This window comes from Pseudonaja textilis, chromosome 7 (assembly GCF_049901715.1).
Source record: "Pseudonaja textilis isolate UNSWEBS1 chromosome 7, rPseTex1.2, whole genome shotgun sequence".
Lineage (NCBI taxonomy): Eukaryota > Metazoa > Chordata > Lepidosauria > Squamata > Elapidae > Pseudonaja > Pseudonaja textilis.
Genome location: NC_141996.1, coordinates 7,350,235 through 7,375,034, shown reverse-complemented (window position 1 = coordinate 7,375,034; position 24,800 = coordinate 7,350,235). Strand labels below are relative to the sequence as shown.

General features: G+C 43.3%; 1 protein-coding gene across 16 annotated transcripts in view; it reads left to right on the top strand.

Moving 5' to 3' along the window:
• DLG2 (discs large MAGUK scaffold protein 2) overlaps positions 1-24,800 on the top strand; it is a 979,527-nt gene that overhangs the window by 543,449 nt on the left and 411,278 nt on the right. For all 16 annotated transcript variants that reach the window (XR_015744246.1, XM_087936973.1, XM_087936980.1 and 13 more), the window contains one exon: positions 4,166-4,327. Coding sequence is in view for 15 of the 16 variants with exons in the window: in XM_087936973.1 (XP_087793099.1) it covers positions 4,166-4,327 (162 nt within the window). In the remaining variant the exon portion in view is untranslated. The remainder of the gene's footprint in view (positions 1-4,165; positions 4,328-24,800) is intronic.

The following is a 24,800-nucleotide window of genomic DNA, read 5'->3' as shown; positions in this document are numbered from 1 at the left end:
TAAGCTTGGAGGACAAACTACCGCCAACATCTGCCACCCAAGCCACAAATATTTTCACCATTTCAAGTTCAATGGGTGCCTACATCTTCTGTGAAATAGCTTTTCCATTTTATAACCCTTACTCTTCAGCTGTATTAAATGGGCAGCCAGTTCTTTCGATAATCTTTTAATATTACTTGTGCTTGTTTTGACCTAAGAGGGAATCATATTTTCATTAAAAAGGGAGAGAAAGATGTAGACTCAATTTACGGTATAATTTTAAGGTAAACATTGGGTGTTCCAGAATATGGAGAGACATCAAATTTTAGGAAAGCTTGATGGATTTTTAAAAACAAAAAAACAAATATGTCCATAAGCTATAAAACGGATGGGTTTTACTAAGGCAAAGGGATATGAGGGGGGATTATTTGAATGCAGAACAACTTAAGTTTTTTTCCCCAAAGGTGAAAAGAATTTTGGAGAATTCTCGTGAATGGAAGCATGATGTTTTTGCAGTTATATGATAGTCAAAATGTATGTTCTGGTTGCGTGTGTGTGTGTGAGAGAGAGAGAGAGAGAGAGAAAGAGAGACAAAGACAGAGAGAAGGACGGAAGGACGGAAAGAAGAAGGTCTCTCTTTCATTGAATAACAAACTTTTAACCACCTTCCTGGATTCCTATGATACAGATAACAGATAATCAGAGTTGGAAGGGACCTTGTAGGTCATCTAGTCCAACCCCCCATCCAAGTGGGAGACTCTACACCATTTCTGACAAATGGCAGTCCAATCTCTTCTTGAAAGTCTCAATTGATGGTGCCCCCACAACTTCCGAGGGCAACTTCTGTTCCATTGGTTGATTGTTTTCACTGACAGAAAGTTTCTCCTTATTTCCAGGTTAAATCTCTCCTTGTTCAGTTTCCATCCATTATTCCTTGTCTGGCCTACAGGCGCTTTAGAAAATAGCTTGACCCCTTCCTCTCTGTGACAGCCCCTCAGATATTGGAAGACTGCTATCATGTCTCCCTTAGTCCTTCTCTTTACTAGACTAGCCAAGCCCAGTTCCTGCAACCGTTCGTTGTATGTTTTAGCCTCCAGTCCCCTAATCGTTCTGGTTGCTCTTCTCTGTACTTTTTCAAGAGTCTCAACATCTTTTTTATAATGTGGTGAACAAAACTGGATGCAGTACTCTAGGTGTGGTCATTAAATCTCAAGAGACCTCTTCTTGAAATAAAATTCATTGGTTATTTCTTGTTTTGTTTCTGAATGCTCCTACTCATCCATGTTCTCGAGAAGAAAAAAATTCAACTAAATTTGGTTGAAAAATTTAGGAAGCCCACTTGTCTTTGTTACAGAAGGATAGCGGAGCAATACTCAAATTTTCTAGGTAGGACATGAAGTTTCCTAATGCAAGAGGTGAGAACTCAACGGTGACTCCGTCAGATGTTGTTTCGTGAAACTTTAACTTGAGTAGAAATAGTTTTCAAAAGGTCACGTAAAATGGTCCTCACTTGATCAGATGGTTGATGCTTTCCCCTGCTTTCCTAATTGAATGATACATTCTTCTAGGATCGTCCAGCACATGAGAAATATAGTGTCCTTACTTCCCAACCACCTGGCATGTTTGTTTGTTTATTTTTAATCCATCTTTATTATTTTTATAAATAACTCAACAGAAAACATGTATAATATTTCTTCCTCCTCCTATTTTTCCTAGAAGAACACCTCCGTGAGATGGGTTGGGTTGAGAGAGAGGGAGAGGGAGGGAGGGAGGGAGGGAGAGAGGGGGGACTGTCGCAAAGTCCACCAGCCAGTTTTTATGGCTAAGGAGGGACCAAAACTCATAGGCACTTGGTGATTGGCTCAAACTCACCCAGTCAGCTTTCATATCTCAGGCAGGGCTAGAATCCACAGTCTCCTGGTGATGGCCCCAAATCATTCACCTAGCTTTCACTCCTAATGCAGAACTAGAACCCCACTGTCTCCTGGTGATGGCCCAAAATCACTCAACCTAGCTTTCATTCCTAATGCAGAACTAGAACTCACTGTCTCCTGATGATGGCCCAAAATCACTCCCCGAGCTTTCATTCCTAATGCGGAACTGGAATTCACGGTCTTCCAGTTTTTAGCCTGATGCCTTCACTATTAGACTAGACTGGTGTTGTAGTCTGTCGGCTGCCAGCAGACCTAGCTGCAGAGTCAGATGAGGAGGAGGTTGAGGGTGAGCCTTTGGAAGGCTCTGATAAGGAAATAGCATCAGAGACTGAGCCGGGGCCTTCTGTCCTCCCCCAAGTGGAGAGGCAGATGTCTTCAGGGCCTGAGCTGAGTGAGGAGGTAGAACAGATGGGGTCCATTCCAGATGCACATATGCACATAGAGGAAAGGAGAGGAGAGCAAAGGAAAACAATAAGCCAGCTCTCAGGGTAAAGCAGACATAGACAGAGGGGTGGGATTCAATTTTTTTAACAACCGGTTCTGTGGGCGTGGCTTAGTTGGTGGGTGTGGCTTGGTAGTCATGTTATTGGCTGGGTGTGGCCAACTCAATATCACTCACATCGAGGCACGCATCTCCTCACCTGGCCTCTCATGATTGTGGGGATGCTGCAATAGTTGTAAGTGTGAAAAAGGGTCATAAGTCACTTTTTTCAGTGCCATTGTAACTTTGAATGGTCACTCCACACAAGCAAAGTACCAGCAAAGGAGGGGAAAAAAACTCCAGAGACGTTCCTGAGACAGGAAGTCTAGTCCTGGCAAGAATGTGATGAGGGTTAACGGAGAGGCCGTTTCTGTAAGCAACACCAGAATGTTTCCTTCCTGCCTTCCTTATAGGATTAGGCCAGTAATTTCTTCTAACAACCAGTTCTCCGAACTGCTTAGAATGTTAACAACCGTTTGTACCGAATAGGTGCGAACTGGTAGAATCCCACCCCTGCATAGATGTTAGTCAGCCCCTCCGAGACTAGGAAATAAATAGCAATGGTATGTGAGTGGCTGGTTGTCACAGACAACTGTTCACTTTTAGGATACAGCAAGCAATTTGGATTTCTTGATCAGGTCTGTTGGGACTAATTACATTTGATTTTTGTTTATCCACATGAATAAAAGGCTGTTTCTGCCCTGTTCGAAAATGGGTTTGTTTGTACTCGTGAGTAAGCGGATTATCATTATTTGCTAAGGCTGGTTCAGAACAAGTGCCTCTCTCTGTTATTTCCACTGCTGATTCCATTGGGATAGCATGCTTTGTTTTAAATAGAACCAACTCCATCAATTCCAAAGCCCATTTTTCTCTTAAATCATTGGGTCCCAAATGTTTTCATGCAAACCAACTATGCAAAATGGCTAAATGTTAGTTTTACGGGTGGGACTGTACAATCTGTTGTGAGGTGTACTGACGCCGTAGCTAGTGAACTAAATCTTCTAACTTTCTTCCCTCTCTATCATGCAAAGGAGAGAGATGTTGGTGGTTATTTATTTCACCTAGAAGTCATATTTAGAGTTGTCCTTTTCTCATGGTCCTATTGGTGATAGCAAGAACTGACCATGCAGTCCAGAATGATAGTTGCAAGAACAAGAGTCAGAACTGCTATTTTATGCTGAGCTTGCCAAACGTTAGCGGCCAGTCTGCCATTGAGTATGGGGGGGGGCGGAGGGAGCTGGTGGGATGGGGGAAGCTGACCCTCATTGTCTTTTCCAGAGAAAACAAGTCAAGGTCAAACCAGATCGGAATGCAACCGCTAACAGCTCTCTAACTAACTCGCCGTGGGAAGAGACAGTTCCCAAAACGATTTATTCAAAATTAATCGGACAACATGGGCGTGCAAATGAAAGGAACTGGGAAGGAAGTGACTGAGGGGGAAAGTTAACCAGGGGAATTTGGTGTGCGAATACTTAGTTCTGTCTTTGCTTTTGACTTTCAGTAAAAGTATACCTTTCCCTATGGAATGGAGTCGAGGGTCTTTCTTTTCTAAAGAACCAAGTTGGGGCAGGACTGACAGCGATTTTACATGGTGAAGTGCATCTGCATGGATGGCAGTTTTATCCATCATTAGTGCGATCCCTAGTTGTTGTTGGTTTGTTTTTTTTTTGAACCTCTCAAAAAGATCTTTTCAAACTACTTTATCATGATCAAAACTCAAAATTTTCTTCTCCCAGTTCCTTCATGTTTCTTTTTCCCTTCTATCTTCCAGAAGTATCATTATCAAGATGAAGATGCACCCCATGACCATACTTTACCTCGTTTAACCCATGAAGTGAGAGGTCCAGAACTAGTCCACGTTTCTGAAAAGAACTTATCGCAGATAGAAAATGTCCATGGATATGTTCTCCAGTCGCACATCTCGCCTCTGAAGGTCAGTAAAGCTCCTTCTCTGATGTAAATGAAAACACAAAGAAAAGAGGTATGTTTTTGTCTGATGAGAATGATGGACAGGTAGACCTCAACTTACGACCATCCGTTGAGCGACCATTTGAAGTTACAATGCTGCTGAAGAAAAGTCACACTTATGACCATCGAAACATCTCCCACGTGTTCAAAATTCAGGCGCTTGGCAACTGGCATGTACTTATGACAGTTGGCGTGTTCTAGGATCATGGGATCCTTTTGTGACTTTCTGGCAAGGAAAATCAACGGGGAAACCAGATTTACATAACAACCCTGTTTTATTAACTGAACAACAGCAGTGGTTCATTTAACGTCTCTGGAAAAAAGGTTGTAAAATGGGGCAAAATTCACTTAACAACCATCTCACTTAATAACGGAAATGTTGAGTTCAGTTGTGGTCGTAAGTCGAGGACTACCTGTACAAATTGTAACCGTTTTTGAGTGTGGTTAAGCTCTGAGAAATCTTTAATCTGCGACAGGTTTTGTTCCTGTTCTCTATAAAAGCTTTGTTTTGCAGAGAAAGGACGTAATTATGTGAATAGATATTGTCGAGAAGAGAATGATCTTTTCCAGTGTCTAAGCTACGTTACGGCAATCTTTCAAAATTTATCTTACCAGCTGAAAACAGCCAGACTCTTTGCGTCTTTGTACAGAAACCGGACAAGATACAAATCAAAATTAAAATGAGGTTTCAAATTGCAAAACTAAACATTAAGAAATGGCATCGCGTTCAGTCGGTTCCCTCAAAACCACATCTTCACCAGCTTCTGGAAGGAAATAAGGGTGGGGTTCGTGCACACTTTGGGTGCAAGCCAATTGAAAACAGGGGGCTTGTTGTGGTTAGCGGCAGCGGGTGCAGACGGCTGAGGAGAGCGAGGACTCAGATGAGTGGCCAGGACCATCAGGGAGTGGACTGCTGCCTTCAGAGATTGTGGGGGCTGGCAGCAGCGATGAGGAGGTTCCCGAGGAGCCTGTGCCAAGTGCACGTGCACGAAGGATTGCTTGGAGGAAAGAACAATTACAGCACCACAGGCAACTCGGGAGTAAGGCAGCAAGGTAATAGCCCCTCCCTGAAGAGGATAAAAGCCAGGTTTGAAAAAGTGCTCTTTGCAGACAGCAAAGAAGCTCTGAAGCTCAACTGGTGGACATCTTAGTTCGTGCAAATTAGTTCTTATCACTGGGTTTTTGGTAGCCTTGACAAACAACTGGGCAAGGCTCTTGTTGGAGCTAATTAGTGGAAAACAGCCTTCAGAACAGAATTTGTTATTAAACCTTAAAAGTTGGGGGCTGCTGCCTTTGTCTGGGAACCCGGTTAGGTCAGAGCAGGGCTGTTTATTTTGTGGTAGACCTTTTTTTTTAGAAAAGTTTTTTTTTAATAACAAAAACAACAAATAAAACCATCTTTCAGTTATACAGTGTGTCAGTTGGGTACATATAATATCTTGTGCATATAATAATATTGGTATACATTTCTTATTGAGTTTGCATTCATATTATATTGTAGTCAACATCATATATCCTCTTATATCATTATTCCATTGTCATTAAGTTTTTAATTTCAATTTCAAACTGTCCTTAAAGGCAAATTCCAAATCTTACTAAATTATATTCATATTAAAGCTCATTCAAAAAATAATCAATTTTCGTATATATTGGGGGGGGGAGGGGGGGGGGGGGGGGGGGGGGGGGGGGGGGGGGGGGGGGGGGGGGGGGGGGGGGGGGGGGGGGGGGGGTTGGTTGGGGGGGGGGGGGGGGGGGGGGGGGGGGGGAAGGGGGGGGGGGGAGGGGGGGGGGGGGGGGGGGGAGGGGGGGGGGAGGGGAGGAGGGAGAAGGGGGGGGGGAGGGGGGAAGGAAGGAGGAAAGGGGGAGGGGGGGGGGGGGGGGGGGAAATGGAAAGAGGGGGGTTGGGGGGGGGGGGGGGGGTAGGGAGTGAGGGTTTTGGGTTTTTTGTTTTGTTATTTTTTTTTTTTTTTTTTTTTTTTTTATTTTTTATTGGTTTTTTTTTTGTTTTTTTTTTGGAAGTTACTAATGCAATATCCTTTAATTTCTAACTCTATTTTCTAGGCATCCACAGAATAACTCCCAAATCTTATAGTATTCCTTTTATTCTTGTTCTTTAATTGCCAATGTCAATCTATTCATTTCTGCACATTATTTTCTTCTTTAAAATATTTTATTTTTTAAAAAACAAAAATACAAATCTCTATTCACATTAATGGTGTTCATGTCCTTATTAATACATACATCTCATTTTATACCTAAACGTCCACTCTTATTTCAATCCTCCGTTATTTTCTTAATCACCTCCTCCTCCGTTGGAATTTTCTCATTTTTCCAGTTTTGAGCAAATACAATTCGAGCTTGGTAGGCGTTATTTTGTAGGTAGGCCTTATTTTGTGATAGTCATGGATCCTTAGCAGGGCCTCCCTATTTTTCAGGTAACAATGGTGGAAATTAGGAAAAAGGCAGGGTTGTCAAACTTGATTTCATTGAGGGCCGCATCTGGGATGTGTTTGACCTCAGAAGACCAGAGGTGAGTGGGTGTGGCCATGGTGGGCATTTGACACAGGCACAAGATGCATTTTCTCCGCTTCTTTCTTTCCGCAGTTCTTTACTATAACCGTTTTCCTATCTTTTCTACCAGATATCCTGCAGCATTCTCCCAGCCAAAAAGGGCCGTTGGGGGTGGTGGCGCGCCCCCCCTGGGCCCATTTTTGGCCAGCAGAGGCACCATGGACTGGTCCTTTGATACTTCCAGGCCGGCCCCATGAACCAAATCTAAGCATCTTGTGGACCAGATTCAGCCCGTTGGCCTTGAGTTTGATAACCCTGCTCTAAGATATCTGGACCCCAAACATATAGAGCAGAGGTATCCAACCTTGGCAATTTTAAGACCTATGGACTTCAACTCCCAGAGTTCCCCCAGCCAGCATGGCTGCTGGGCAGAGGTGGTATTCAGCAGGTTCTGACCAGTTCTAGAGAACTGGTAGTGGAAATTTTGAGTAGTTGGGAGAACCGGCAAATCCCAACCCTGACCGGCCCCGCCAACCCCATCTATTCTCCACCTCCCATTGAGTCCCAGCTGATCAGCTGAGTCTTCTTTTGTTGCCCTGCACAGGAGAACGGAGCTGGAAAGCAGGTTAGTGGGGTGGGGAGGGAATGGGTATTTTGCAGTATCAAGTGACGCCCACAGAACCGGTAGTTTAAAAAAATTAAATCCCACCACTGCTGCTGGGGTATTCTGGGAGTTGAAATCCACAGATCTTAAAGTTATTAAGATTGGGCACCCTGATATAGAGAGATTCTATAGGCAGCAACAGCTGTTGTGGCTGGGTCAGAACAATAGCATCTTGAATGGCACTTGGAAACCTGCTAGTAATTCCATGTAGAAAAGGCATAATGGGGTGATACTGAGACCAACCACCAGGCACCTTTGCTGTTGCACCTTGGACCAGCTAAAGTTTCCAGGTGTTCTTCAAAGAGCAGCTACAATGAGTAGTGTTAATCAAATTAAGAGTTAGCAAGAGCATGTGTGACATCTTCAATGGATCCTGTTCCAGGTAAGACTGCAACTGGTGCACTTCCTGGACATGATTTCTACCTGTTCTTTAAGTAGGAAATGTGATTGCAAGAGGGATGTCCTTGGTTTGTCCCTCATCAACCCCTACAGAATCATCATCCCTTTTTTTGCTGTAGGGCAAGGTTCTTCAAACTTGACAGCTTTAAGATTTGTGGACTTCAACTCCCAGAATTCCTGAGCTAAGATGACTGGAGGAGGAATTCTGGGAGTTGAAGTTCACAAGTCTTAAAGCTGTCAAGTTTGAAGATCCTTGCTTTAAAGCAAAAAAAAAAAAAATCAACTTTATTAGCCCGCTGCAAACTCTTCATCCCTGCCATATTATGATGGAACACTAGATGGTGCAATGAACTGGCAATCTTTTTAATCCAGGGAAATCGTTTTGATACCAAGAGTTGATAAGACAAACTAGGAAGAAATCGTAGCAAGAGAAGATGCATGTCTATCATGCGTCTCCAGCAGTGCTTTAAAGACGGTGAGGTGTTTTTGCGGTCAAAAGGGTGGGATTTATTCGGTACAAGGTTTGGCTTGAAGCGGGACGGGGGGGAGATGTCCAACCATGTCAACCTTAAGACTTGTGGACTTCAACTCCCAGAATTCCTCAGCCAGCGATGCAGATTCTGGGGGATGCTGGCTGAGGAATTCTGGGAGTTGAAGTCCACAAGTCTTAAGGTTGACAAAGTTGGAGAACCCTGGGTTAAACCAATCATGTAGAAGACAGAAAATTGAAAACTTCTTTGAAGATGCATTGAAGACTGAGATGAGTGGAGTGGAGTGGAGTAGAGTAGAGTAGAGTAGAGTAGAGTAGAGTAGAGTAGAGTAGAGTAGAGTATAACAGGAAAGAACAGAATAAAATAGAGCTGAAGGGACCTTAGAGACCTTCTAGTCCAGCCCCCTGCTCTGCCAGGAGACCCTATACCATTTCAGACAAGTGGCTGTCCAGACTGTTCTTAAAATCCTCCAGTGGTGGAGCGCCCATAAGGCCAGCTGTTCTACTGGTTAATTGTCCTCACCATTAGGAAGTTTCTTCTTAATTCCAGGTTGCTTCTCTCCTTGATTAGTTTCCAACCATTGTTTCTTGTCCTGCCCTCTCTGGTGCTTTGGAGAATAATTTGACGCTCCTCTTCTTTGTGGCAGCCCCTCAGATATTGGAAGACTGCTATCGTGTTGCCCCTAGTCCTCCTTTTCTCTAGACTAGCCAAACCAGACTGTTGAAAGGAAAGATCAATTACTCTCCATGTCTGTCCGTTCCCCACATACCCCCTCTGGATTCCTATGATCATGTCATGGGGTGGCTTGATGGCTGAAAAGGTATGGGCAATGGGAATGAATGCATTTTCACTCCCCCACCCCGTTTCAAGGAAAGTCTTTGCAAGGCCCCCAATTCATCTGCAATTTAAATACTGCAGTTCATAATGATCTCTCGTTCATTCCCTGTCTGATTAAAGCACCATCATCTCCTGTCCCTCCGGGGAAGAGATCTAATCAGTTGACAGCCTAACAAACATTGCGTTTGCTAAAACGAGACCTGAGGATTTGTAATCATAGGGTTGGCGTTTCCCTTCTCCTTGTCCTTTCTGTGTATCGAGATCGTAGAAAGTTTTAGCACCCACCCCTCTTAGAAAAATGAAATATTTTAGGGGATATTTTTAAAAGGCAGAATAGTCTCATCACTCCTTATCACCCACCCACTCCCACTTGTGACTCTATGACTGTAGCTTTGTCGCTTGTATCCTTACGATTTATATTGACTGTTTCCTAGTATGATTTTGATTGCTTATTTGTACCCTATGACTATCATTAAGTGTTGTACCTGATGATTCTTGACTCTTGACGAATGTCTCTTTTCTTTTATGTACACTGAGAGCATTTGCACCAAGACAAATTCCTTGTGTGTTCAATCACACCTGGCCAATAAAAGAATTCTCTTATATATTAAAAGAGAAATAGAAATCTTAAGGGAGACAGAAACTCAGACCTTCAGCTCCCTGCCCTCAGCAGATATTTGGTGCCCGTTGAGAAGGATTGGGCCAGCCTGTTCACAAAACAAAACACCTTCCATTCAAGGTGATGGGATGAAGGTATGACCCTCCAGGACATTATAGGATTATCTAGCAGCAGGGTTCACTGCATTGCAAAATCGAAGGACATTGCATCAGCCCAAGGTTCAACCAAACTTGATTCAGACAAACATGACCTCACACGGCCCCACAAGAGTCTGACAGCAGCCAATAGAATACATTTTCTCGCACAGGAACAGTAAGCTGAAGTTCAAATCCCAAGAGAGGATATAAATAACCCCGTCTCTCCACTCCGTGTGTCAGCTGCACCAGAGAACCATCTGCTTGATGCCTCTGCTCTATTAAACCAGGGGTCCCCAATCACCAGGCCCCGGACCGGTACCGGTCCGTGGATCATTTTGTACTGGGCCTCCTACTTTGCTTGGGCGCCGCCATCTTGTTTCGACAGCGCTTGAGAAAGTGCTTCTGGGTGAGCTTGTCGGTCGTCGGTTGGATGGAAAGCGGCGTTTGGGTGCTGAAGGAATCCTCGCGCCTTAGTTTCATCGAAGGGGGGGCGGCTTTGAACGAAGAGCCATCCTGATGGCGGTGGAGTCTCGCTTTACTCAGGAGGAGATTAAGAAAGAGCCCGAAAAGCCCATCAACCGCAAGAAGGTACTAAGGAGGAGTTGAAGGTGGCGGGGAGAAGCGGGGGACGGTTGGCTGGCCGGTTGCTCGGCTCGCCTTGCCTTGGTCGTGCGTGCTGATGCTTGTACCGGTCCATGGATCATTTTGTGATGCTGGTACCGGTCCGTGGTACAAAAAAGGTTGGGGGCCACTGCATTAAACCATCTTTCCAATCCGCCTTCAGGTTTCCAGTGTCTTTCTTCCCACTTGGGACTGAACCAGACGGATATTTCTTCCAACAGGGTGGTTCTCCTTAAAGTGAAGGTTTAGTCGGTCTGGCAAAACTGTATTCTGTGGAGTAACTGACCTGTTGTTATTGACAATCTCAAGGTAGAAAGAGGAAAAAAAGGTATTTTTCAATGCCCAACAAAAATTGGGACTGGAATTTCCATTGCTGAGCGAAGCAGTTCTAAGTGAGTTGTGCCTGATTGTACAAACTTTTTTTTTTTTTTGGCCAACATTAAGCAAATCTTTGTGGTTGTTAAGAGATTTAACAATGATTTTTAAGAGAATCCGGCTTCTCCCCGTTGGCATTGTTTATCAGAAAGCTGGCTGGGAAGATTGCAAATTGCAATAATCGGGATGCTTCAGCTAATTGTATAAATCCATGCTGGTTGCCAAGCAACTGACATTGATCGTGGGACTATTGGGATGCTTCGTAAGTGCACAGACTGCCATTATAAGTTTGAGCAGTCACTAAATGAATGTTTGTAAATTGAGGACTGTCTGTGCTAAATGGAGAAACCACCTCTAGTGCTGTCAGTACCCTCGACATCCCAAAGGTGTTTCTTCAGGAGGTAACTGGACTTCCTTGTTTTTCTTTGAAGACGTTTCACTTCTCATCCAAGAAGCATCTTCAGCTTCTACCATAGACTTCACTCCATTCCTAAGAGGTCTGTAAGGGGGCGTGCATAAGCTCACCAGCGTGCCTACCGTCCCTGTCCTACTGTTCCCATTTATTCATAGTCATTTATCATGAGTATGAATAAATGGGAACGGTAGGACAGGGACGGTAGACAGTTTAAGATTAAAGTTTTGGGGGTTTGAGGATGTAACCACAGAGTCAGGTAGTGAGTTCCAGGCATTGACCACTCTGTTGCTCAAGTCGTATTTCCTGCAATCGAGTTTGGAGTGGTTTACTTTGAGTTTGTATCTATTGTTTGCCCGCGTGTTATTATGGTTGAAACTGAAGTAGTCATTGACAGGTAGGATGTTTGTAGCAGGCAATTTTCTGTACTAACCTTAGGTCAGACTGTAGGCGGCATAGTTCTAAGTTGTCTAGGTCCACAATTTCAAGCCCGGAGGCATAAGGTATTCTATTGAGAGTAGAGGAGTGGAGTGCTCTTCTCGTGAAAATTGGACTCGTTCAATTGTATGAATGTCTGCTATACAGTGTGGATTCCAGGCAGATGAGCTGTATTTGAGAATTGGTCTGGCGAAGGTTTTGTATACGATAGCAGGCTTCCCAATATCTAAGGAATTGCCGCAAAGAAGAAGGAATCAACCTATTCTCCAAAGCACCTACGGCAGGAGAAGAAGCAGCAGTGGATGGAAACTTAGCAAGGAGAGAACCAGCCAGGAACTAAGGCGAAATTTCCTGAAAGTGAGAACAATCAATCAGCTTGGCAACTGGTTCATACTTATGACCGTTGCTATGTCCCCAGGTTATGGGGACAGGGAACCAGATTCACTTAACCCCCAGGTTACAAACCTATTGAATGCAGTAATTCACTTAACAACCATGGCAGGAATGATTTGGGAAATGGGACAAAACTCACTTAACAAATGTCTCACTTAACATAAATGTTGGGCATAACTGTGGACGTAAGTTGAGGACTACCTGCACTGAGAAAGAAAGGAAAAAAGAAATTGAAATGGCCAGGTGCATGGCACATGTTCTTGTCTCCTGCCAAAAAAATGGGAGAGACTGATAGAATATGATACAAAAAAAGATGTTGAGAACTTAGAAAAGGTCTGGAGAATAATAATAAAGGTGATGGAAAGGAAAGGAAAGGAAAGGAAAGGAAAGGAAAGGAAAGGAAAGGAAAGGAAAGAAGGAAAGGAAAGGAAAGGAAAGGAAAGGAAAGGAAAGGAAAGAAAGGAAAAAAGGAAAGGAAAGAAAGAAAGGAAGAAAGGAAAGAAAGGAAAGGAAAGGAAAGGAAAGGAAAGGAAAGGAAAGGAAAGGAAAGGAAAGGAAAGAAAGAAGAAAGGAAAGAAGGAAAGGAAAGGAAAGAAAGAAAGAAAGGAAAGAAGGAAAGGAAAGGAAAGAAAGGAAAAAGGAAAGGAAAGAAAGAAAGGAAGAAAGGAAGGAAGGAAAGGAAAGGAAAGGAAAGGAAAGGAAAGGAAAGGAAAGGAAAGGAAAGATGGAAAGGAAAGGAAAAAGGGAAAGAAAGGAAAGGAAAAAAGGAAAGGAAAAAGGGAAAGAAAGGAAAGGAAAAAAGGAAAGGAAAAAGGGAAGGAAAGGAAAGGAAAAAAAGGAAAGGAAAGGATTAGCAATTTGGGTCACAGCCAAGTTAGTTTCTCATTGTTGTGCTGGTTGTAAGCCATCCAGAGTTGTTTGAAATGGGTGGCTATTCAAATGTTTCAGATAAGTAACTCAGCCAAAAATAAATGCACTCACCTGCCAGATTAACTGATCTGTAGGATCACAGAATTCCAGGCTTGGATTCAAGCTGGCACAGTCGGTGTGCAAAAAATTCCCTTATAAGGGAGACTGACAGGAAGGGAATATCTAATTCGCTTCTAGCATACTTCGTGCACGATTCCTTTGCACCCCTTCTATATCTATTCTTTGGCGAGATGGACAGTTGTAGACATTTGACATTTGATCAGTCAAGGAGTCAGTCAATTAATCTTCCCTCCAGGTGTGTGGGAATTCTGATTCCATAATCCAGAGTGCTGTTTTTCAGAACTCATTATGTAGGTGTGGGTTGTATAGGTTAGTGAACTGTCAATTGATCATTTTTGAAGACCAATGAGTCCCTAATCAATGAGTCCATAACTGCTGTGGTGGCGCAGTGGGTAGAGTGCAGTACTGCAGGCTACTTCTGCTGACTGCCGGCTGCCTATAATTTTGGCAGTTCAAATCTCACCGGGCTCAAGGTTGACTCAGCCTTCCATTGTTCTAAGGTGGGTAAAATGAGGACCTGAATTGTTGAGGGCAAGAGGCTGATTCTGTAAACCGTTCAGAGAGGAGCTATAAAGCACGGTAAAGCGGTATACAAGTCTAAGTGCTATTGTGGTGGTTATAATGTCAATAGGAACCAGTAGGTGGTATTCAGCAGGTTCTGCCCAGTTCTGGAGAACTGGTAGCAGAAATTTTGAGTGGTTTGGAGAACCAGCAAATGACACCTCTGATGGGAGATTTTACAGTATCCTTCCCCTGCCACGCCCACCAAGCCACGCCCCCAGAACTGGTAGTAAAAAAAAAATTAGGATCCCACCACTGATATGAACTCTTAGTGAGTTAGATGTATGTAGATAGATTTTCTCCAGGTCAAAATCCATATGGGATTATGCTGACCTTTAAAATAGCTTTTCGTCATTTCAACTTGCTTAGCGGGCGGGAATTGCCAGCAAAATTCACTGAATTATTTCTTTGCTCAATTTGAGGATTTGAGAAGGCATTTTAATTCAGAAAGGCGTGATAAACCATATTACGAGCTTGAATTTCTTTTTCTTACACCTTCAGGGAGCGTGACAGATGTCTTTAAAATCAATTCTTTGTGTAAATGTAGAAATAACTGGTGACTCAGTGATCGGCTAATTGATTCATAGGTGCTCATAAGAGACTTTTTAAAAAAAATGTTCTATCGTTTCTTTGAATTTCAGAACCCTCACTAACATCACAGCCTTCAGTTAAATTGTCTACTACTAACAGATCCAAATTAATCAGCCTTCTTAAAAAGCAATCCCTCACTCTCATTATCATCTTCCTTCCTTCCTTCCTTCCTTCCTTCCTTCCTTCCTTCCTTCCTTCCTTCCTTCCTTCCTTCCTTCCTTCCTTCCTTCCTTCCTTCCTGGAAACTAATCAAGGAGAGAACCAACCTTAGAAACTAGGGAGAAATTTCCTGTCAATGAGAACAATTGATCAGTGGAATGGCTTGCCTTCAGAAATTGTGATTGTTCCATCATTGGAAGCTTTCAAGAAAAGACTGGACAGCCATTGGTCTAAAATGATCTAAAATGGTATAGATTTTCCTGAGCCAGGGGTTGGACTAGATGACCTCCCAGGTGCCTTCCAACTCTGTTCTAGGTCAGGGGTGTCAAACTTGATTTCGTTGAGGGCTGCATCAGGGTTGTGTTTGACCTCGGAGGGCCAGGGGTGTGCGGGTGTGGCCATGTTGGGCATGGTCAGCGGTGGGCAGGACACGGGACTCGTGTTGGAGGCACCTGTGGTGTCCAAGTGTTAATGCAGGACTTCCCTGAGACCTTCCCTCACTCTCATTAACATTTTCCTTCCTTCCTTCCTTCCTTCCTTCCTTCCTTCCTTCCTTCCTTCCTTCCTTCCTTCCTTCCTTCCTTCCTTCCTTCCTTCCTTCCTTCCTTCCTCCTTTCATCCCGCGGCCCATTTTTGCTGTCATGAAGCTGCAGGAGGCTCCCCTGAGTTCTGTTTTCACTGGCAGAGGCACCGCAGGCTGGTCCTTTGCTATTTCCAGGCTGGACCCATGTGCAAGATTTAAACAACCCCGTGGGCTGCATCCGGCTTTGAGTTTGACATCCCTGTTCTATGTTCTAAATAAGAAGATATATTGTGTATAGGAGGAAGAGTCAAATGAGAAGTATGTGAGGATAGATGCATCCCTTTCACAATTTTTTTTTTTTAAAAAACCCATAGGTATGTGACAGAGTCCTGGCTGACCAATAGTTGCTGATTTCTACACCAAGTGGTAAAACTTGCAAGCGTCCTCTGAAAAGTAGATTCTAGCTCAGCTTTAACTCCACTGATCTGACTACTTTTTCTTAGAAGGATATAATAATAATCAGATTTCTTAATCCGTTATTACTTTGATCAAGCACAATGGATTTCTTCAGATCTGGTGTTGCTCACTATTGCAGAGATAATCTTCGAAATGCCACTGTAATGGAGTTGGCCCGTTACGGTTGTAAGTCATAACGGTCACAAAACAGATCAGTCACATGACCAACCCAATTTTTTGACCTATATGGCACGGGTTGTTAAACAAACGCCATAGATGTTGACCAAAACCCATGGTTTGCTATTGACACAGTTTTTCTGAAAAGTAACTGCTGGGTTTTTGTAGAATCATTGGTAACGGTAATGTGATTATAAGGTAAAAGTTCCCCTCACACATACGTGCTAGTCGTTTCCAGCTCTAGGGGTCAGTGCTCATCTCTGTTACAAAGCCGAAGAGCCAGCACTGTCTGAAGATGTCTCAATGGTCATGTGGCTGGCATGACTAAATGCCGAAGGTCCACAAAACGCTGTGACCTTCCCACCAAAGTGGTCCCTATTTTTCTACTTGCACTTTTTTATGTGCTTTCGAACTGCTAGGTTGGCAGAAGCTGTGACGAGTAACGGGAGCTCACTCCATTACGTGACGCTAGGGATTTGAACCGACGAACTGCCATCTTTGCTGATCGACAAGCTCAGCGTCTTAGCCACGGAGCCACCGTGTGTAGGACGATGAGCCACCAATTGTAAGAGGCCACAAAAGCTTCTACATGTGGCCATGCTGCCGAGCACGTGAATTTCGGCCATATGACCTCAGAGGGGGCCCAACTATCAGAACTTGGATACCAGGTTGTAAGTAGTAAGTCGTAAGGTTGTAAGTATTTCGCCCTGTCTTTCATTTTCCTTTTTGTTCCTTTAATCGTCCTTCAGCAATGTTTTCTTGCTTTGGACTCACTGGTGCCACTATCGATAAATAAAAAACTTGGATATCTTAATTGAATCTCGGGCGCCGTAGAAAAGATATCGCTCTGCTTTGGATAATGGACATTGCTACTCATCAGAGGAGACAATCTGGGGTTAAAGGGACTAGCGGACTGTTCAAGAGACAACCTTATCATTGCTCATTAGCAGCCCTGCCTCCGACGGACAAGGTCTCCATGCTTATACTTTCTGAAACATAACCTCAGGAACGGAGAGCTTTATCTCTGATCTCCAACGGATTTTAGATCACTGGAGTTCTGAAAATGCCATTAGTTCTTGAGCTTTGGATAAAGAATTATATTCCGTGGTGCAAATGCTGAATCTCTGGTTACAATGATATTGACCATAATTAACCGGTGAAAAGTTTGCCTTCAGAAGTTGTGGGTGCTCCCTCACTGGAGGCTTTTAAGAAGGGACTGGAGAGCCACTTGTCTGGAATGCTATAGGATCTCTTGCCTGAATAGGGGGTTGGACTAGATGACCTCCAAGGTCCCTTCCAACTCTTGTTATTCAATCAATCTGTCAGGTTTCCAAGTGATGAAATCCATTGAAAAAGAAGACAATTTCTTTTTATTTAGGAAAGCATCAAATTGGCAAAGTCTGTTGTAGTTCCAGATCTGACACAACTCGGAATTATACCACATAATATTGGAAGTTAGAAAGAGCCCCCAAAAGTCACATTCCCCAATAGAAGTAAATCAACATTGCCTGGTGTCATCATTCTCCACCTCCAGGTCTCAGCAGGTTCAGCTTTTGTTCCCACGGGAAGGAGAACCACCTAGCTTAAACAACTCTCTCTATCTCCACTCCTCCCACCTTAGGAATGTGGCAAGCCCGAAACACCTCCCCCCATAACCAGCAAAGAGAAAGAAAGAAAAGGTATATATAATAAGTCTAAATATAATGGCTACGCATATGTCAATTTTGGGCTTGACACAATCAATCAATCAGAATAGAGCTGGAAGGGACCTTGGAGGTCTTCTAGTCCAGCCCCTTGTTCAAGCAGGAGACCCAGCACCATTTCAGACAATTGACTGTCTAGTCTCTTCAGTGATGAAGCACCCACAACTTCTGGAGGCAAGCTGTTCCACTGGTTAATTGTCCTTTCTGTCAGAAAGTTTCTCCTTAATTCCAGGTTGCTTCTCTTGTTTATTGCTTTCCATCCATCATTTCTTGTCTTAAGTACCCTCTGGTACTTAAAATAAACTGACACCCCCCTCTTCTTTGTGGAGGTCCCTCAAATACTGGAAAACTGCTATCCTGTCACCCCGAGTCCTTCTTTTCTCTAGACTGGTGGTCAACGATTCACTTGTATGCATTCAAACTCTTAGATGCTTTGCGTAGTTTTATTTTCCAACCTCCCATAATTACCTCTTTTTTTTTCTCCTTCCAGCTTTATTGAGGGATTATTTCAGGTCAAGATCCTTGGAACAATTATTTTTCTTGATCAAGTCCATATAGAGGCAGTCGTCAATTCAGAACAGTTTATTTAATGATTTTTGGGCATTACAACAGCATGTTCTGACTCTACCATTTCCACATATTGCTGTGGCTCTTGCAGTAGCTTAGTGGGATTAAGTGCCATGTTCTGCTGTGATGTGTCGGGTGGAGAGATATTTTCAGACCGATGGGATTTGAAAAACCTTGAGTGCCGCCGTAACTTCTAATGCATGTTAACTTTATTACGTTGGCGTGTGAGGCATCTGCTCTCAGATTTCTCAATCACTTGGGGGTTACCAAAAGGAAAAAGAAAAAGCGATTAAAAACATTCTGATTTTCTTTGTGAGATGTTGTTGAGATGACAGTCAATTTGTGGCTAAGAAGGGGAGGTGGAAGATGGCAACGAAGCTGCCAACACATGGTAGCTTCAAAAGAGTTTGCTTGTTTATTCCATAAACGGTATCTTTGATCGAGAGATAATTAGATTGGAAAAAGGGAACGAATTTTTTAGCGTCAGAAGAAATCATCCTCTCTGTGTGTATTTTCTATCTTGGGGTGGGGTGGGGATTTAGTGTGTGAGTGTGAGAGAGAGAAAGAGAGGGAAGGGCGAAAAGAAATGCACGGATAGACAACTTCACAATATTATGTTTTTGGAAGTAGCAGTAGCACATCGACTTACATACTGCTTCATAGTGCTTTACAGCACTCTCTGTATACAATACCAGAGGTGGTATTCAGCAGGTTATGACCAGTTCTGGAGAACTAGTAGCGGAAATTTTGACTAGTTCAGAGAACCAGCCAATACCAGCTGTGACTGGCCCCATCTCCATTTATTCTCTGCCTCCCGAGTCCCAGTTAATCGGCTGGGTGTCTTCTTTGAGTTGCCCTGCACAGGAGAAGGGAGCTGGAAAGCAGGTTAGTGGGTTGGGGAGGGAATGGGGATTTTGCCGTATCCTTCCATGCCCACCAAGCAATGCCACAGAACCAGTAGTAAAAACGTTTGAATCCCACCACTTCTATTGCCTCTCTGGGTCCTCATTTTACCAACCTCGCAAGGATGGAAGGCTGAGTCAACTCTGCGTCCATCAGGATCAAACTGCTGGCAGGGAGTAGAATCAGCTTGCAATACTGCATTCGAACCACTGGGGTAATTCTTGCCGCACGAGTTAGTAACACGATTGTTCGGTCAATCTGGTTTCCCCCTTGAGTTTGCCCTGTCAGAAGGTTACAAAAGGGGATCCCATGACCTTGGGACACACAGCAGCGGTCATAAATGGCAACGAAGCATCCGGATTTTGATCACGTGACCACTGGGGATGATGCAACGGTCATGAGCGTAAAAAATAAGTCATGCATCATTTATTTTCGGTGCTGTTGTGACTTTGAATGATCCCTGCACGGAGGGTTGTAATTGGAGTCTGAAATGGTATGGTGATGACCCAGGGTGGGATACAAAAGCAACAAAGTCACAAAACACAGGGGAAGTCCCTTTAATTCCTTCAACTTGGCTACAAAAAACAGTTTTGAAAAGGAAGAACTTCCGTTCAAACTCAAAATACATATAAATTATAAATAAAAAAAACAAAAACACAAACCACATTGAAGAATTAATGAGACAAGGCAGGATAATGGCTTGAAGACATCCACAGATATAGAAATATTTTCACGCTTTGCTTCCAGCACTGACCCATGCACAGTTTGTCCTTTGAAACAGTCCTCTCAGCTGCAGCCCATGAAGGGAATCAAGGCTCTTTCCTCCCCCATAGACCACGCCATTCACATTTCTCCCTTATCCGCTCCTCCCTGCGTGCCCTAGGATGAAAAGGGAATGGGCCTGGGTCTTCCTCTGAATGCTCAGTTGGGGTGTGCCCTTCCCCAGTTTCCTCCACAACCTCCGGAGCCACACTCCCACTCCCTGTTGGCTGTTTCCCCCTCTCCCTCACAGTCAGACTCCAACAGGGGCATGATAGGTATAGGTGTTCTGACCAAGGCTTCTGAGACCGTAATTACACCCATGCTTATTTTAGAAACAAGTCTTGTTTTATTGCAACGCTGGGTATTATTTTCATTCCCAGCTGGTAGTGAGTCTCAAACAGTCCCTCAAGATAAGCACCCTCCTTTCTTTTCTGTGAAGTCCTGCCAATAACAGAAGTGTCAAATGAACTAGGAAAAAACACAACTGAAGTACAAAGAGCTTCAAGAATGAACCTGAACCGAACGAACGACTTTGCTTCCTGCAAAGGTTTCGTCATCTTGGCCTGACCTTTATACCTTATGGGAGGGGCAGTCACCTCTCAGACTTACTCCCGAGTTGCCCCATTTGTTTCAGCTGCTCTCCCCTTCTAGCAGCTCTGCGCACACATGCACTGGGAACAGGCTCCCCTGGGTCCTCTGCCTCGCTGCTGCCAGACTCCGAAGGCTCTGGAGTCAGCACTCCACTCCCAGATGGTCCTGACCCCATTTCTGCATCAGATGCAGGACCCTCGTCCGGGTCCTCTCCAGAGTCCTGGACTGGTCCCTGTTCTTCCCCACTGTCCGACTCCGCTGCCATCTGTGCAGCCTTTTGGCGAACCACAACAATAGGGACTTCCTTCCTGAGCAAGGGGTTGGACTAGAAGACCTCTAAGGTCCTTCCAACTCCATTATTCTGACTGTCACCTGTATTTCAGCTGGCTGACAGCAGTCTTTATCTTTCTTTTCTCCCATTCCTAAAACCCTGAACTCTTAAACGGGCAATGTTTACATCTGCTCAACTTGTATGCCGAAACAGATTCTATTGTTCAACATGTTCAAAACTCCTGGAATCATTCTTGCAGGCTGACTCCTCGCTTCTCTTTGTGCAAGCCCTGGCAATTCACCTGACTTCAGCAGGAGGTTTTGTTCAGTAAATCTTTTGCTCTTTCTGACCATTGATGGACTCCAGAGCTGACACAGCAAACAATGCAAAGACGAGCAAAGAGGTGGAAGTGGGTTGCACTCTCTCTCTCTCTCTCTCTCTCTCTCTCTCTGTGTTTTATTTTATTTTATTTTTAATTGAGCCAACCTTTCTCCAGTAGCTTTTAGAGGCCAAGTCTGAAGCAGAAAGACTTTTTTTTTAAAAGAAAATAAATCACCTCTACAATGGAAAAGTTTCTCCTTAAAACACAAATGTTATCCTTAAAGGCTACGTGTTTAGGGTACAGATTTTTCCACAACGTGACTCTACAAGAAGAGAAAAGAGAAGTTCTGCGGGGTCATTTGTCACTGCAGAGAGCTTGTTACTTGTTTGGGAGCACCATCACTTGAGACTTTCAAGAAGAGACAGGACTCCCATCTGTCAGAAATGGTGTAGGGCCTCCTGCTTGGGCAGGGGGTTGGACTAGATGACCTACAAGGTCCCTTCCAACTCTGATTATCTGCTTCAACACTACCTCCTCCCCCACACCGCACCTACTACAGTCATTTTGAGCCAGTTTGGCCTAGTGGTTAGAGCACTAGGCTAGAAAGAAGGTTGACACTGAGTTCTAATCCTGCCTCAGCCGTGAAAGCCAGTTGGGGGACACTGAACCGACCATAAGAAATTTTAGCTTTAGTTCTGCCTTAGACATGAAAGCCAGTTGCCTGACTCTGGGCTGCTCACCGGGCGATCGTGAGTTCTAGTTCCAACTTAGGCATGAAAACCAGATGGGTGACAGGATAGTGGGGAATGGAATGATTTATATTCTTCGCAGACAGACTTTTAGCTATACAATTTGGGATGAAGACCCTTGGACTGGTGTGGGAATGGATTTCCAGAGGAAAAATTGCAGACTACAGGAACCAGAAGTACTACTCGGGTGACCCTGAGGACACAGATAAACCTCCAAGTGGCCTCAACGACCCTCTCAAAGAATGCAAATGACCAGCTGTCTCCAAGGAATATAAATTCTTCCATTTCCCCACCATCCTGTCAGAGCTAAAGAAGCTTCTTGGATAGGAAGTGAAATGTCTTCAAAAGAAAGAACAAGAAAGTCCAGTTGCCTCCTAAAAAGCATCTTTGGGACAACCTGGATGGCTGAGAATCTCTACAGACTGTGCATAGACTGTTTAGCAATAAATCAGTTTAATTGGGCCTCCTCAAATTGACCTGGTCTTTCGCACCTGACACCTGGTTTGATTTGGGTTTTCATGTATGTGATGAGATTTCATCTTCTCATGTGGCAATGACAGATTGTTGGGGTTCAGCCACTAAGGCAGGGGTCCCCCAAACTTGGCAACTTTAAGACTTGTGGACTTCAACTCCTAGAATTCCTCAGCCAGCCATGCTGTCTGGGGAATTCTGGGAGTTGAAGTCCACAAGTCTTAAAGTTGCCAAGTTTGGAGACCCCTACTCTAAGGTAAAACTGACATGGCCTAGTCGTTGTTAAGAAAAAAAATATATAACAAAAGTAACACAACTTCATTAGCAAGTCAGAGAGATTAATTTATTTTTTTGCAACTGAGCAATTCTATTGCTGTTGAGGGAATGCTCGGTTGTGCAATAAAAATATGGCAAAGTCAGATTTGTTTCGTTGGCTTAGAAATAAATTGCAGCAGAAATACAAGCACCCTTTCATTTCCAGAATCCACTCCCTATCCCCACTCCCGTGAGAGTCCTTGAAATCTTCCTCAGGCACATTTTCATCTTTTTTATGTTAAACAAAACCTCAGAATGTCAGTCAAACTTGATAAGTGACTGAATAAACTATGCACATTAATGTTTATAGAATAATACTGTTGGTTTTCCATAGGATTTGTAAACCTGGTTTAAATGGATTTTGAATTTTATTTCCTTTTAAACGTTGCTCTGCTTTTAAAAGCCATTTTTGATCACGGCAGCATACAAAATATGATTGATGAATAAAATAAATATTAATATACATGGTATATTGGATATTGCTGGGAATTTTGATTGTTTCTCCTCTCTGCATGAGAGAGAGAAAGTTCCAAATTAAGTCAGACAAGGAGACATGGCCAGAGGAGCTAATTCTACTTTATGATAAGGCAAGCACAATCTCTTTTGAGAGTCTGACAGGTTTGGGTGGATCCTTTCTGTTTCTTTCTCTGCCTGTTATGCAGCTGAGGTCTCTTCCCCCTTTATCTGAATATTCCCTAGGCAGCACCTCTTTTCTTCCCTTTCCAAGGCCACTCTCGCATTCCATCCCTTTGTGTGCATTTTTAGAAAATTTCCCATCTAGCCGAGAAACTCTCGTCCAAGAATTAAACAAATCTTTTTTTTATTGGGTTTTTTTTAGGCAACTAGCCAATTCAACTACTGCCCTAACTTGGATTTTTTTCTTTTCTTTTCTTGAGATTATTTATTGTCTGTGAGAAAATTATTCTGAACTACAGAAACAAACCAATGGCAAAATACAGAACAAACTAGGAATGACAGCATACCGTATATAGGAGTGAACAGATTGATTTAGGAATTAGGGAGCTAACCGGCTTCAAATCTCTCTTGTTTGCATTGTAAATAAGCTGCAATTATTTACATCCCATCTGTTCTATAGGTATAATAAATTAACTTTGAACAGTCACTAAATGAACTGTTGTAATTAGAAGTGTGTGTGTGTGTGTGTGTGTGTGTGTGTGTGTGTGTGTGTGTTTGGTGCGGTGGCCTCTCGCCTCACAATCAGGAGGCTGTGAGTTCGATCCTAGGTAGAGGCAGATATTTCTCTCTTTGGGCACAATGGGAATATATGTGCTGAACAAAACTCTGCATTGGCAATAGGAAGCGCATCCGGCCAGTAAACATTCATCTCCATTCAGTTGCCCAGACTTGGGATAGCCATGGCCTGGATGATTGAGAATCTTCATTAGATATTTTTTGGTGGTCATTGACCAAATAAACAATATTTTATTCATTCCCTACCCCAAGAGCCCAGCTACTCATTTGCCTGAAACGTAGTGCATTTTACCCATTCTAAAATTCCATTGAATTACCTCAGACTGCAAAAGGATGCAGCCATTTATGCATCTCCATTATTACTCAATGAAGACACGATGACTAGAAAGATTAAACAAGATTCAGACGAGAGCCTCTGCTTTCAATTTGAGATGAAAACGGGGGCATTTTCACCAAATCACAATGGAGTTTGGTGTTTTTTTTAATATCCTTAGAAAATATTTAACTAATAATTGATCTATCCAACATTCTGAGGGGAAAAACATGCCTGATCTTTGGAGAATTTATCTCTGAAGGGTTCTTTAGAAAACAGAATACAAGCCAAGCTTGAAGGGGGCATTTCAGTCTCCTGTTTAGCACAAAAATCCAACTTAATTCATCCCTGTCAGATGGTTATCTAATTTCCACTTCAATACACCTAGTAAAGAAGATATCACCACCTCCTCATTTTGTAGAATATTAAATCTGTTATCCCCTCAACTGCCACCTCAGACCACTATTTTCTAAGTTGCTTTCTTATGCCTTTAAACGCTAAGTCAAACATAGCACCCAGGTACCAGCATGAAGTCTCTTCATTTTCTTTCCTTGGACATTTTTCTAACCAGTTCTCTTAGAAAAGTAACCAAAGCCCTCTGTATTTTGAAGAAGTCGAGTTCCACAGAATTTCGTGAGCATTTCACTCTCCATACAGTTTCTCCAGCAACAATACTGTTCTTCAGCTTTAATCCTGAACAAAGGGAAAATTCGTTTCTGCTGATCAAGATGGGTGGATGGATGATAGTTTGAAATATTGAGGATAGATACTGAGATAGATAGAGAATATCTACCTAGATGTCTAGAATATGATAGATAGATATAGGAAGATGATAGATAGATAGATAGATAGATAGATAGATAGATAGATAGATAGATAGATAGATAGATAGATGATAGATAGAT